Source organism: Balearica regulorum, chromosome 8 (genome assembly GCF_011004875.1).
Source record: "Balearica regulorum gibbericeps isolate bBalReg1 chromosome 8, bBalReg1.pri, whole genome shotgun sequence".
In the NCBI taxonomy this organism is placed as follows: domain Eukaryota; kingdom Metazoa; phylum Chordata; class Aves; order Gruiformes; family Gruidae; genus Balearica; species Balearica regulorum.
Genome location: NC_046191.1, coordinates 25,506,295 through 25,521,511, shown reverse-complemented (window position 1 = coordinate 25,521,511; position 15,217 = coordinate 25,506,295). Strand labels below are relative to the sequence as shown.

The 15,217-nt window shown below is 39.6% G+C and overlaps 1 protein-coding gene across 1 annotated transcript in view; it reads left to right on the top strand.

The window, feature by feature from the left end:
• The first annotated feature begins 354 nt into the window (after window positions 1-354).
• CRB1 (crumbs cell polarity complex component 1) overlaps window positions 355-15,217 on the top strand; it is a 102,854-nt gene continuing 87,991 nt past the window's right edge. Inside the window, exon 1 of the mRNA XM_075760146.1 lies at window positions 355-534. Coding sequence (XP_075616261.1) covers window positions 459-534 — 76 coding nt within the window. The 5' untranslated portion in view covers window positions 355-458. The remainder of the gene's footprint in view (window positions 535-15,217) is intronic.

Sequence of the window (15,217 nt, the reverse complement as noted above, 5' to 3'; positions counted from 1 at the left end):
ACTTTATGCAAGAAAGCATGAAGTGTTTCTGCTATGAATCAAGAGTGTGATGTAATGGAGGTTTAATAGAAGGCGATGTGTGATATATTTTGAAAGATTAAAAGAGCGCTGTGCCTTATCTGCTGCGCGGTGTCAGCCAGACCGAGTGCACCGCTCATGACACAGTTGTGCAGCTGAAAAGCTGGGAAAGACTCCAGTCCAGCTCGCAGACAAATCTGCACCAGGTTTGAAAAATCACTCGGACCTGCCAAAGTAAAACCTTAACAAGCACAACTGCCTTTTGAATCAAAGTCTGTAGGTTTGCAGTGAACAGGCTGCTGAGGGGCACAGGCAGAGATGGCTCCTAGGGGACTGGGTGCCTTGGGTGTTACCGTAGTTTCAGAGATGAGGAGAAAGCAGTGAGGAGCAGCACCAGCCCTTTGGACAACAGACAACTCGGCGGAGGATGTCCTATCAAGATGAATATGGCTCAGTCAAGAATTCACTCTCTACTCATCTTCTACCTCAGTTTTTTGCTGCTCATCCATTTAAAAAGTAAGATTTGTGCTTTTTCTTATTGTTCTGACATGTCCTCTGGGTAGATGGCTAGATCTGCACTTCCAGCAGGAAGCTTGTGTTGTCAGAAGGCTTTAAAAATTTGATGGAGACGCCAAAAAGATTTGGTCCACAGAACTAAGTTGTATGAACTCATTGTATGATAGCTTTCCTGATCTTCATGCTTGATTTTTTTTTAATGAAGAATGAAAGCATTGTTTAATACCTTGCTTCATGTATTGAAAGTACAGCAATCAAATGTTCTGTTAAAACTGTACCTATACTTTAAAGTTTGTGTTTTGATACTATTCATCCAGTAAATTTAAACCTATCTGATTAGCATCTAGACTAATTTATCCTTTGCTAATGCTGTTTATGCTATGTATTTTAGTAACACCCATTGCTTTATTATATAAGCATTTTTAATTACAACCTCTAGAGAAATCACATATTAAACAGCTGTGATATAGTTGATGTTCTAAATATCTCCATTATGAGGGAGTATAAGACTCCAACTATTTTTATAGAGAAATATTCTCGGCAAACTTCCACATAAACAGAAGTACGCGAAATATTGGAAGTCACAGTGGGTTTCCTTGATAATTTTGTCAGATGGTCGAGAGCAAATACAAGCCAAGGAGGCTAAATGGCCTCAGCTGGTGAGGCTGATAAATGTTTATGAAAAGCAGTAGCTCTTGAACATGTTTAAAATGAAGACAGGCAGGATGTGTGTCTGTCTGAGGAGCCTGTTTGATTTGTGTCTGTTGAACGTGAATCACAATAAGACAAAGCTTTGAGCAGCTGCCATTAAACAAGAAGACTTGGCATTAGCGTACAGTGTTGTGTAATCTGGGTCACCTTCTGTTGCTGCATCACTCAAATTGTTACTTGGACAGTTTACAGCCCAACATAAATTAAAGACTGAAAAGCAAACAGATGCAGTTGCATCAACCAGCACTGAAAAAAACCCCAACCTGACACCAAACCACTTTAAGATACAGGAAAAAATACACAATGTCATAGAAACATAATTTTATCTTAGTAGTTTTCTTCCTTGATGATGTACTGATGTGAATCAGGGAAGCCAAAACGTTCTTTCTAAATTAATTCACAACAGGACATATCCTGGGAGGGAAAAAAAAAAAGGGGGGGGGGGGGGGGGGGAATGGATCTTGTACTTCCAAAAAGCAATTTTTAAAGTCTGTATAACTCTAGGATGAACAACCAGAAAGTCTCTGAGACAGAGTCTGCCATCGAATTAAAAGAAAGTAACAGGAACGATGTTAGAGAGAAAAATTTCATTTATACAAGGCAGGCAAATTAGAACAAAATATAAAAGCTTTGGGAAAGGGCATAAAAAGTTAAGTGTTTATAAATTACAAAGGTCACATTAAAACCATCACAGACAAAGAAAGCATTGCTAGAATGTAAACAAGAAAAAAGAATCAGTTAAAAAAAAAAAAAAAGAAGATTAACACAAATTTTGCCTTTGACCTCAGGTGACCTCTGCTCAATGTAGGATAGCAGAGGAGGGAGAAGTAGTTGTATGTCATTTTGTGCCTTTTCCTTAGCACAGTTGGCTGGGATGACATTTCAGATGTGGCATGAGTTTTCCCTGGGCTATGGCCATATGGCCAGTCTCGAGCAAGAGGCTTTTCAGTCTTGGAGGACTTTCCTTCTCAGATGCATTTGTGGCTGTTGCAAACTGATGTGACACAAATTGATATACAAGGATGGAGCAGCTACAGCAGGAGCCAGAATCAGGCTCAGGAACATATCTGTATTTATCGATGCAGTGTATTTAATGACCTTGATAGGTCTTTTTCTCGCAAGAAAGTTAGTACACCATTTGAAACTGCTAACAATTTCTGTTAATAAAAACAACTGTGAACAGATAAAACAGAAATAGAAGATGAAGAATTGACTGCAAGTACTTCCTTAGTTAAAAGTTAAAGCTGAGAAAGACCAAGATAGAAAAGCTGAGGATTAAATGGCACAGAGATGATTGCTGATATTTATAGCAGTTATATCAGCCATTATATTTTTAAAATCAATGTACTGGACTTGTCTTCCCCCAAAGGATTCTAATCAAAAGTCCTGCTTAAAGTCTTCCTTATAATTATTTATTCTAAACAATTTGGGAAATAAAGAGTATTTAGAAGCCAAGGCTTCCTAAAAACATACCCACATACAACTTTTTTTCAGCTCATCCATTTTCCTGAGGTGAATAGAGGTATCCATACCTTGAGAAGTGTCCCATATGGACAGTAGGCATTTTAGTAACAGTCACGATGAAATGGAAGCATTTTTCAGGAATGTTGCTATATGAGAACAAAGTATTCTAACAAAGGATACAATAAGTATGTTGAACTAAAAAGAAATACAAAGAAAGTTGTTCAACATTATTAAAAAAAAAAATGGGTGCCCTCTTACTTGTAAAATAGCTCATGTATACTTTGGAATATATTATGAGATACTCTTCCTTAATTCCTGAATAACACTAAGTGCTGAATAGATGGTGAACTTTTATTAAAGTCTTCTGGCTGCATATAAATCTTCCGTAAAGCTGAAGTGCTCTGATGTTTGCTGCTGTCATGTCCCTGAAGTGAATGGGTGCTGGTGGAGGTGTGGACACTGTACACCCACCCAGGGGTAGGATTTCTCTGCTGGCAGGCAATTTTTGTCTAATTCACATTGTCTTCTTGACATCGCCACAGAGATCAACAGCACAGCAAGTCTGTGGAAAGATGTGGGCAAATTTTTAGAATCTAGCCTCAAATTCATGTGTTGCATTTCTCTGGGGGCTCTGCAAAACATATTCCACAGGCTGTTTCCTTCCCACACTGGCTTACTGATGGAGCTATGAATCAATTAGAAAAAAAATTGTACCTTCTTAACCGTCCTGTGCCTTTTTCTTTGTTGGAAATTTCTGTTTTGCTGACACTGGAAGATTTTATTTTATTGGGGCACAATTAAATCAGATAAAATATACTAATTATCTTCCCATTGCCAGTCATTACCATATACACCAGAGAGTTTCTCCAACCCATAGGTGCTCAAGTCATATATATAGTAGTATATTTCTTTTTTATAATTCCCTACATTTTTTGCTTTTTTACAATCTCCAAAACACAAAACATGAAGATGTCAGACTACACTGAACCAATTATTTTTGCCTAGAGACTCTCTATAAACAGAGAGAGTTTGATGCTTTGTCTACAATTGCAGTCATAGGAGTATGTGAAGTAGTATTCCCCATTCCCTTAATGTGAAGGTAGTGGTACAGATGTGCAAATTCATTTATGCCTTGTGCCCATGGTTATGAGTATTACATGCAAGCCCTTAATACAAGTTGGTTTTAAATAGTGTTTTGTGCACATAATTTGTTTCCATAAATTATACCAAATTAACTACTTCCAGAAAATTAATCTGAGGGGCATCCAGAGATGGCTCTGGATGAGGAGGGACCATGAATCATTACATACAAGAGTTGACCAGAAGCACATCCCAAATGCAGAACAACATTGATAACTAATTGCTGCCATATTATTGTCTAACAGGAATTGCCAGCTTATAACTCTGGGCAGACAGTTGCTTAAGAAACATAGGAAGAGAAATTATGATAATACAGGTATATAGAGGCATTGATTTTGCAAGTGATTCTGTGTAGGGTCAAGTGCAAGTTCGGCATCTTTTATCTTTATGCAACATCCAACAATTCATCTTTCTTTCTTTTTTTTTTTTTTTTACAAGTTTTACAATAGATTATCTATCACTAATGCAGAATTATCTTCTTTTGCTTTTGGCAAAAATTCAGTTAAAAAAAGTATTTTAATTTCAAAACTATTTTTCTCCATTTTAATGACTTCATGACTTTTCAGCAGAGCTGAAAAAAAATTACTATTTACTTCATAATACTTCCCCTGAATGTTAATAAATTAAGAATGGAATTTAATTTGGGAGTGCTGTTAATGTGAGTAAAATACCTGAGCTTTACTTGCATTCCTTTTCCACCTGTCTGAGATGTCGGTACTATGCAATTTTTCCCCATGGACAAGAACTTTTAATTTCCTGCAACTATTCCCATTACTCACACAACTTCTAATTATTGCTTAATTACTGCATTAGGAATAAAGCTCTACTTATAAAGAGATTAGTGGTTTTGCTCATATCGCGCATCCCTCACGCACACTCAGATGATGCAAGTAGCTTTCCAACAAAGTATTGTTAGGATGCGCATTTGATGAGTTCATAGTGGCTTGGGCACTTCAGCAGGTGGTTGTTAGCCCAGGTTGGAGCACAGTGCCTGGCAGAGCTGCAACCAGCAACCGCTGAGCACAGGCTCCAAGAGTCCTACACCTTGGCCTCTGTCCTAGCTGTCATGCATTGCATCTATGTCATATCAAAAATTAAATACCTTTCAGCCGTTTGCCGTTATCTGAAGTGAGTTTAAAGCAACACCCAGTTGTAAGGGTGGTTTTTTTTTTTTGATGTATTTTATTATGGATAACATCTCCATGCCTAAAATCAAATGAAATTTTAAGAATGTAAAGTAGCAGCCCTATAATTTTTAAACAAGGAAGTAACTTCTGCAAGATGGATCCTTTTGCTTAAAAGTGACATTAAAAACATCCCAAATGCACCCGTATTTGAGCCTTTCGATTCAAATTCTTACAAGGCATCCTTAAGGTGGTACACCTACCATTCCAATAGCAGAGCAAGACTACCAGGTTTCAGACCACCTCTCTGCTGTGTGCTTTGTAAAAAGGGAACTGTTGACACTGAGAACCTCTGGAGGTTAAACATTTCCCCATGTCCTATATTAGTCATCCAGAAATTCTAATGCAAGAAAGTAGCATCTTTGAAAATTTAGCCCTTAAATGACATTGATTTTGGCAATACAGGGTAAAACACTGAATGATGTATTCACAGTCAAGGAACAGAAAGGGAATTCTGAAGCAAAGACACTGATCAATCTCTGTAAGTGGGTGGTGTTTGTGACTAATCACCTATTTATTACATCAATTTATTAGGAAAGAGCCTGATGGGAAAAAAGGAGGTTAGGCAAAAGGGTGTTTTATCACTCATGTTCAACCAGCAGCACAGACCTTGCATGGTCTTGAAACACTGATATATTGTGCAGCATCAGTGATGATGTGCAGCATTGGAGAAACCGAGGCTGGAATGTTAAAGAGTGTCATACAAGCAGGGGACATAAACATAATGTTTTAACATATACATAAACCTTTCAAAGGTATCTCCAGCCAATGTTTAAATCTATGTCTATCCACAGTAGGTTTTTTCCCCAGTGTTACTTTTGATGAACTTAGGGTACCTAGGGAGTCCTGTCCCAGTACAACTCTCTACACCGTTTCCTCTCTGCAGGAGGGAACCCGGGGAAATAGTAGCACTGCTTAGACACTGCTCAAATCTTGATGGCCAAATTGAGTATTTCCCTATTGAAAAGCTATATGGAAAGGCAAATATTTTGCTGTTATGTGTTGACAGGAAAATGACATGTAAGACACAGGAGAGTAATCAACCCACTGTTCAGTACTGGCTATATCCAGTTTTGAGTGCTGCTGTGAGCGAGAGAGAAGCAATTAGGAAAATGCTGAAGAGAGACAGCAAAATAGGAAGACATTTAGAAAGATGTGCCCTGTGAGAAAGGGTCGCAGGAAGAGAAGCCTGAGGGAGGACATGATTACAGTTTTACCTGCAAAAGAGAGAACGGCAATCAAGGAAGACGATGAGATCAGTTGCTCCCTGTGACCTTTGGAAGGGCAGTCTGCAAAATAATAGATTCCACATGCAGCAGGGAAGATTTGAGAGAACTTTCCCAACTGAAGGATAACTACATCTCTATATCAGAACTTTTTAATGAACAGATTAGAGAAATATCTGCCAGAGGGTGTCTAGACTGCTGTTTCACAGCTGGTGGCATACAGATGAAGGGCATTCAGCACCACCTTGGGGCAATCTGTGAAGATCTCGGGTGGTGGAGCCCCAGAGAAGCACAGGTCCCTGCTTGCCCCGAGGGCTGTGGTGGCACTGGGGCTCCAGGGCAGCTCAGGCACAGCTCCTGGGCTAGGCAAGCGGATGGCTCCCTTCCCTCCTGCACCACAACCTGAGATCATCTGCTGTTCAAAACAAAGGCAGCCCTGAACCCAGCTCCATTTGTTGCATTAACAACAAAATTGTTGCCTAAATTTCAGTTAGAAAATAGTTTACTCTCAGTTTTTGAGATATCAAGTACCTACTCTTAATTTTTTGGTACCCTAGGCTTTAAATAAGCACTTTGGCTATTGAAGGCACTCATTACGATGGAGATAGATAGTACCCCCATGCTAGAGATCATGTAGTTTGATTCCCAGATTTTTGATTCAAATCACGTATCTTTTTACTTGCAATTTGAGTATACTTGATAGATTGGCAGTATGATGCAAGAATATTTCATTAATGAATGGATTATTAATAGTATAATTTTCATGGTCACAAAAGCTGAAAAGGAATGGAAAACATGGGTTGCCTGCTGATCCTAAATTTTAAAGCCAGCTTCTCACTCCATATAAAAAGGCAATGCAAGACTGGAACCTACTGCACCAAAACAAATATCAGGAAATTCCTAGGAAACCCTTTTAAGTGGCCGTTCTGGACATGCTACAACAAATTAACATTATTCTAGGAGTCTTCACTCTGATGTTTCATCTAAGATAAGTTTAACATTTAATTTCTATAACAATAAAAATCACTTATTTATGAAACATTAAGGTTTAAAAAATATATGTCTATATCCTACCAACTACCAAGTAATAAAAGGATATACATTAGTCCATTTTCCTTAACTCCTGATATTCAGTGCGTTCCCTCTAATAAATAAATCAGAGAAATAGCAATCTAAGTGCCTTTGATCCTGCCTACAGGGGTTTACAGCCAAAGACCTCTCAAGGATACTTTTTTTTTTTTATAATTTACATCTTGGCATTAAGAAAATCATTTAGACAATGCCTCAATCTCTAGGCAACCTTGATTATTCCCTTTGCTCTTTGTGATGGCCCAAGAAGGAAAAAAGGTCTTCATATTTACATTTTAAAGGGAAACTTTTAAACCTAATTGGCTCATCTAGAGTCACAGACAGTAGGCAGGAAGTACATAAATGATACATGTTATTTTCTAGACTGATATTACAGATTAATCTGCTTTTAGAGACTGACATGTTTCATCAGTTCTCACTGTGCTTTTCTGTTTCCTCAGCCATTCACAGTGCCATAAGGTATAAAAGCCCTCTCACACCAGCAAATAGCAAAAAATAACCCCAACCCTCCAACGTGAATAAACCTTTTTCCAATGAGATTCTTATGTTTGCTTTATATTGATTATATTTCATTCACCCATAAAATGGGTCAACAGAAAATTGCTTCCATCTTTTGACAAATACTCCAATTGACAACGCTTCTCCACGGGCAGCCTGACACGCAGTGACACACACCACGCAGCTGCCACTGGAGCTCTAAAGGACTCCTCCAGGCTGAGCAAAACACGTTCCTCTCCAGGCATCAACAAAGCAAGGCTGCAGTTGCTGCTGAAACTTCAGGGTTAGGGCAGCTTCTGCCTGCCTGAAATCGTATCAGTGGGGACAGAAATCAAAATGTTTCTAGGGCTAAATATTTCTGTGGGTAGGAAAGGGGCATGGGCTGCTAACCCGTTGCATACAGTGTCCCCGCCCCAGCAACTAAGGATCAGGGCACTTGCCTGGTGCATCCTTCTGCACTGGGAAGTGCTGTGCTTGAATAATTGTGGCCTGGGTGGATGCTCGGGGAAGAAACTCCTTGCTTCTTTTTACTGCTCTTGCTTGCCTGCCCAAGGCTGAGCATACTGGAATCCTGTTCCCTTAACCTTTCCTTGAATAATGAGACAGACAAAGCATCTTTAATTGCCTTAGTCAAGGAATCTGCAGACAAGAATACATTCCTTCAGAGCACCCTCAATCACCGTGATCAAGATCAAGGTTGCGGGGAAAGGAATGAACCTGTGTACCCCAACCTAAGTACTCAGCCATGGACGCAACTGTGTGACATTTCCTTTGCCAACAGTTTCTGAGAGGCACCACTGTGTTCTTGGATTGCAGGACTACCAAAGGCTGACTGCCCTCTCAAGTAGTTAAGCCCAGGGCTGCTCTAATTCACATTCAGACTGCCAGGGGAGCTATAGGAGCAGATGAAAGGCAGCATACATTGGTCACACTCTTCCCTTGACAGTTCCCGTTCTCCCTTGTTGGGGTTTCTAACAGGGATGCTACAGAGCACTTCAGTAGCTCTTTGTTCCACAAGGAGGGCCCTAGCCCTGAATTTGACTGTGACACATTTCTTCCTTTCTTTCAGTGTGAGCTAGAGGACTTGGAAAACAATGTAATTTAACAGGAAGCCAAAGCAAGGACTTAGAAAGATAGACATGCTGTCAGTCTGCAAGGATTCAAGCAACTGCAATTTAAGTAACCTGCACTGACGGATTACTCACAGCAGGGAATCCAAAACTCTCACTGTAATAATCTAGCCTTGAAAAGACATCTGTATACAGCAGTACCTTCAGACGTGTTTTGCTAGACTTTGTGGCAATTTGTAGGTATTTAAAAAGCAGCTGTGGTACTGCCCATGCTATGGCTAACCACCCATGAATCTGAACATAGTCAAGTGTCCACACAGCTGAAAGAACAGATCAAGCTCTGGTATCAGCAAAAAGTCTGCAGTATAACTCACCAACCTGCTAACAGCTGGAAACAGAGCCCCTGGGAGTATGTCTGAACTAATGCACGTCACTTTGCTGCTGCCTGGACATCAGCTACCTCTAGTACAGACATGGTGTAGTTGTGTTAGCACCGTGCTGAATCCAGGCTCATGCTGGGAGGCAGAGCACGTTAGATAAGGCACCGTGCCGTGCTAATACAGCTAAATGGCACCTGGATCAGAGCTGGTTCAAAGCAGGCGAAAAGGATTTCTGTCTGCACCTATACCTCACTATTTTACAGGCATCTTGCCAGGGTCTCTCTCTCTAGTGCAGGCAGGCAATGCTAAATATACTGCAGCAATCTGCTGGTGGTCCTGTTTTGGTGAGGTTGAAGAGTAAACTGGAGCTCAGAATTACATACACAGTTCTGGAAGTGTTGATTATGGGCCACATGAGATGCAATTCAATTGCAATGGCCAAGATAGAAAATCTGCAGGCCACATGGTATGCAATTCATCTTTACTGACTCCAAGAGCTGCAAGAAGGGCAAAAACACTGCTGAGGTCTGATACAATGTAAAGAAGTCCTAACTGTACTTGCTTGTCTCCAGCAGCCCCCTACCTTCCTTTGATAGCTTCATGGATAAGGTACAGAGAGAGAAGGTACCAGTCTTACGTGATAAGCAAACAGAGACTACGTAACAAAAGAAATACACAATGACAGTGAGAGAAGCCAGAGAATGACACTGATATATCAGGGATTACATCAGAGATATTGAATGGGAGGAAGATGTGTAGAGCCCTTGTAGGTTCTTTCTGTGACTGTTCAATCTGAAAAGCAGAAGTTAAAAGAATGTTGAAAGTGAAGCTTCACTTTGATTCCTACCTTGAAATGTAGGAAAATATGAAAAGTGTATTTGTGGGAATGATAATCCAAGCCTCCCCTTTGATGACTATCTGTAAATGTATTTGGAGCAGTATATATCATGACAGCAGAATGCAAATAAGTGCATCTACAATGCAACTGCAAAAAGAAAATACCTGGCCAACATTTTGTAGGACAAATTCAGACTTTCTAGCTAAACCCATCCCTTCTCTCACGTTAAACACAGCTGACATTTGTAATGCTTTATTCACTGCTAATGGTACTGAACATTTTGCAAGCCTCAGTCCATGTGAAAACGCCCTCTGCTTGATATAACAAAAGCTATCTGTTCTGTTCTCTCTTGAGTACGTCTTAAATGTCTGATTCAATTTAGTCTAACATCTACCCATTTTGGAGCTCATGGAAAAGTGCAAGAATAAGGTGACTAAAATCAATTGCTGTTTTCACATTCAAAAGGCTGTTTCCAAAGAACACTGGATTTCCTGAAGAGCAAGTAGACAACCCAGAACTTGCACCACTGTCCGTGGCAGTGAAGTGACAAGACAGAGATGTTTAGAGACTAAACTTTCATTGGTTTAATCAAGAGAAGGAAGGATTAGCACTGAACACCTCCGAAGAATCTGGATAAAAGTCCTTCCAGCAAACACACTGACCTAATGATCTGGTAAGTGATGGAAAGAAGGAAGGAAGAAGATACAGTTCTGCACACACAATACAACAAAACCAGATCTACTACAGCCTAAAAGCCATAAATACTCCTTCAGATGCTGCACTTTGGGGAAGCACCTGCTGGTTCATAGACACATATGAGCACTTTCTGTTCCCACAGATCTCTGTAAGCATTCTTACCACCCAGGGACTGAGGAGAATAGTATAGAGTGGACCTGCTATATCCCCACCCAACCTTCCTCCCTGAGCTGACAATGGTTTTGCTGCAGTACAATATACTTAAGCTGTAGGTACTTCTGAAATTCAACTAGTAGCATTCAGCAGAGTTGTCTTCAGTTTTATTTATTCTGGTTTAACTTTGTAGGTCCACTGGTTTCAGTGAAGATGTTGCTTTGCTATCTCCAGTCAGGACCAGCATCGCTTTGCTTTACATAGCCAGGAAATTTGTAGTTGTAATCAAGAGTGGTTTCTTTTCAAGTAGATGGAGAATTATGCCTTTTGAGATACTTGAGATGCATCAGAATCTCAATCTTTAATTTTAAATTCTTTAAGATTCTTTAATCTTAAACTCTTAAATTAAACTTTGAGGGAACTGCATTCTTCATTACTACTAAAAGCAAATGGAAACTGTTATTAAACTTTACAGGGATTTTTGTGTAACAGATAAGCAGCAATCAGAAATGTGTTTGCATCCTCAACTACTCATTTCTTCTTTGGGCTACCATAGAAACATGTTCCAGAGGAAACCCACGTAACGATTTCCCAACTCTATTTAGTCATGTTTAAGTTTCAGACATGCTGTGCCAACTTTTCTACAGACAGGGGAACACTTTCCTTACTTTTATTAACATAACGGCAAACATCCAGGCAGTTGAGAGACTGATTTTCCTGTCTTCTTTTAACCCTGCACGTCTTTCATGCCATGGCTCTGAATCAGCCTGAAGAATTCCAGGTCTTCATGGGTGACTGATTCTTTTCTGCAATCACTGATGAGCACCAGCACTTCCATTAACCACAGGCATGTGGTTATGCATGCTTACAGTAAACCTAGCTTCCCGAAAATAAGGGCTTTTTATGAATTCATTGTGGAAAGTTCTGAGAAGTGGATGTAGCACAGGTAATAGATGCTGAGCTTTCTGCTCTAGTTGACAAAGTTTTGAGCAAGTGGGTTGGACTAGATCTCTAAAAGTCCCTTCCAATGCTGCCTATTCCGTAATTCTGTTATGTGAATCCTTTTCAATTTAGCTGAGCCCATTACTACAGTACTGGTATAGCAGTCATTTCAGGGAGTATAGCAAAACCGCTGTCCAACCAATTCTGGAACATTTATTACCATTCAGTAATGAAAAAAGATCATTAGAGTTTGTGGGAAGCTGGTTAGTGACAAGAAAAATTGGGAAGCGGAAAGTATAAGGAAAAAGACTGCAAAGTATATTTCAGACTCCATTTGAAAAAAAATGAACAGAAAAATCAGTTACTAGCTTCATTAAAAAAATACTAAATCTCCATCATGTTACCACTCTAGTGCAGACTTGGTGACTATTTCTTCAGGCCCATCTGCAGAGCAGTAGGAATGTGAACATGGTCCTGAATAAGACCCCATGCTCAGAAGCATATCCTGACATTAAGGCTGAAAACAGTCTTAACACAGAGGAAACTCCTACCTGCAAAACAGAGCTTGAATGTTATAATGAATGTTCAGCTGTCACAGAAACATCTGCAAAACTTGTCACTTGCCTTTAAAAAGATTCTAGTGTTTTTAAGATCTTGACCTCGATGAGAGGTCCAGTGATTCAGCCTTTTATACTGCAGTCATGCCCTATTCCAGCTATTACATGCCTCATTTCTGTTAATCTTCTCTAATTAGTTCTGCTTCTCAAGTGAAGTCTTGGAATCTAACATTTTTCTGTGCTAATAGTGAGGGCTTTGCTTTCATGTTCAAGGTCAGCCCAGCATTTCACCTTGTAAAACTCATTTGTCCTCCCAGCACTTACATTTGTATATTGAGTTTAAATTTAGACATCAGTTTAGACTCTTTCAAAGACTTTTACTGGCTTTAAAGTTATCATTAAAGGTGTGATCATGCCAAAAGTCAGCAGAGTCATGCGAGTGTGGAAGAACAGGCTTCTTTTGGATTCTTTCTCTTCCTTGCAAATGTGCAGAGAAATTTTCCATAACAATACCTTCAGCTTTTTTTCTCGTGAGGAGTATTGCATGTTTTACAAAACGTAAGCAGATTGAGCCTCATAGCACACAAGCAGGCAGCATCTCAATTTTACAGGTGAGAAAGATGAGCTGGAAAAGGGTGAGGTGAATGCCTTGCTTGCAGTGAGAAAGCTGTGAATACAATCCAAATGATCTCCCTGTTCAAACCAGTAAATTTTAAAGATAAAACAATTGTGTGTTTATTCATTCTTACATGTAGGCAGACTTGTATCTGTGATGTCCATTGCTAACTGTAAGGATTTCCTTTGTATATTACTACTTTTATTTGATAACTTTTAGCCGCCTTTTATGAAGGGATCAATACACTCTTTGTAGTCACTAACTTACCGTCCTATAGACTTTGTGAGGATTAGTGAGATTCAGTGATTACTAGAGGCACATGATGGCAGAGGTGTGAACACTAATGGGAAGGAGGCATCTGAGCCCCAGGCAGGATACACACTTTTCTCCAGCTGATGCTGCATTCAGAATGGCAGACTATTGTCAGGTTAACAAAACTTGACTGGGCAAGGGGGGAAACTCAACCTTCAGCAATATATAACTTAGGCTACAATCAGTTTAAACAGCTTGCTTAGAGCATGGCTGCTGCAGCTATGGATAAAATTTGCAGTTCGTCTAAAAAAAAAGTCAACCAACTTTGATGCTTTTGGATTTAATGCTGTCATGAGTTGCAGATAGATGTAATACAGGAATAGGATAACGATAGAATAGCAAGCATTTCTATGGTTATTTTCAGTTATTTCATAGGCAACAAGTAAGAAAACCTGTTAAATATTCAACCTACTTCCTTAAAAAACTATAATAAATATGTAAATAAACTATTTAGAAAATACTTAGCTGTACATCTGTCCCTTATTCATCCTTCTGAGAACGTGTCTCCTCCTTTCCAAGGATGTTCCAGAATAAAATAATACACTGCAGGGCTGAATTATATGCTTGAATTCTGCACTGAGCAGGGTACTCAGCACCTTGCAGTGCTGAACTCTGAATACAATTAGATCACACTCTAGACCGTTGCCACAATCACAGTGTGCTGCAAGCACAGGTTGTGGCTCACAGCACTCAAGAAAGTATCCTGGAATTATGACAAGTGGGAAAACACTCCACCTTCCTGTAGATGGGCGTTGGGATATCTGTCCATGCTGAGCCAAACTGTTTAGAAAGAGGAAAAAAAAATATTTTTGAATCTCTGTTCTTTGAAGAGAATGCAAAAATGCTTGTTACAAATTAACATACCAGAAGCTTAAATCAGAATGCTGCCATATTGATAGGGTATTAGGGACTGGAACATGGGCTAGAGGATAGTATGGGACAAGAATTAAGAAGGAAAGGCATCCTTGCAAATTGCTTTTTTAAGTACTTCTTTAACTCCAAGTTGTCACCCAGACATGTTCATAGTGCAGTAACATAAATATCCACTTTATTCTCTCTCCCTTGCTCAGTGTGTGGTGACAATGGGTTTATCATTGAAGTATTTTCTCTATGGAGCACTCTGAGTACTGACAGCTCTTTTCTCTTTCCCTCCTTCACACTGTCACCCTTCTATATTTGCCTTGACACTGTCTTCACATTGTCTTGACATTGTTCTGACAGTTGAGAAAACTCAATCACTGTAGCAAACAGCCATGACAATGTGGAGAAGAAAAAGGAAAAGTGTTATGAAAATTGTTTAAGGAACTGTGAAGAATTTATAGACTAGTGAAAACAAGATCTTGCTTTTTCAAAACCATATTCCTAGTGAGTTTTTAATAAAAACTGCTTTATAAAAACTTCAACTGAGGCTGACAAAAGCCATCTCAAAGTAGACAGTTGACAGTTAGAGATTCTGGACCTGAAATTCAGATATTCCTAAGTGACAACCCCTCTTACAGCCACAAATTCAGGTCCTTTATGAGAGCTAACTCACTTCACCTCCTGGAGAGTGGGGCATGCTGGATTACTGTGAAATGTTGACTCCAGGAACTCTCCACCTACACTGTCTCCTAAGCATGCTGCTCAAACTAGGATCCCTTTTGGGGGCAGTCAGGAAAGAAAGGTGGCAGAGGAGGAAGGATATCACAACAGGTTAGCTGGCACATCATTTCCCTTTGTTAATAATAAAACAGAATTGTGTTTTGTTGGTTCACAACTAAGAAGAGAATAGCTTAGAAAGAGACCATCATCCCCTAGCAATCAATCT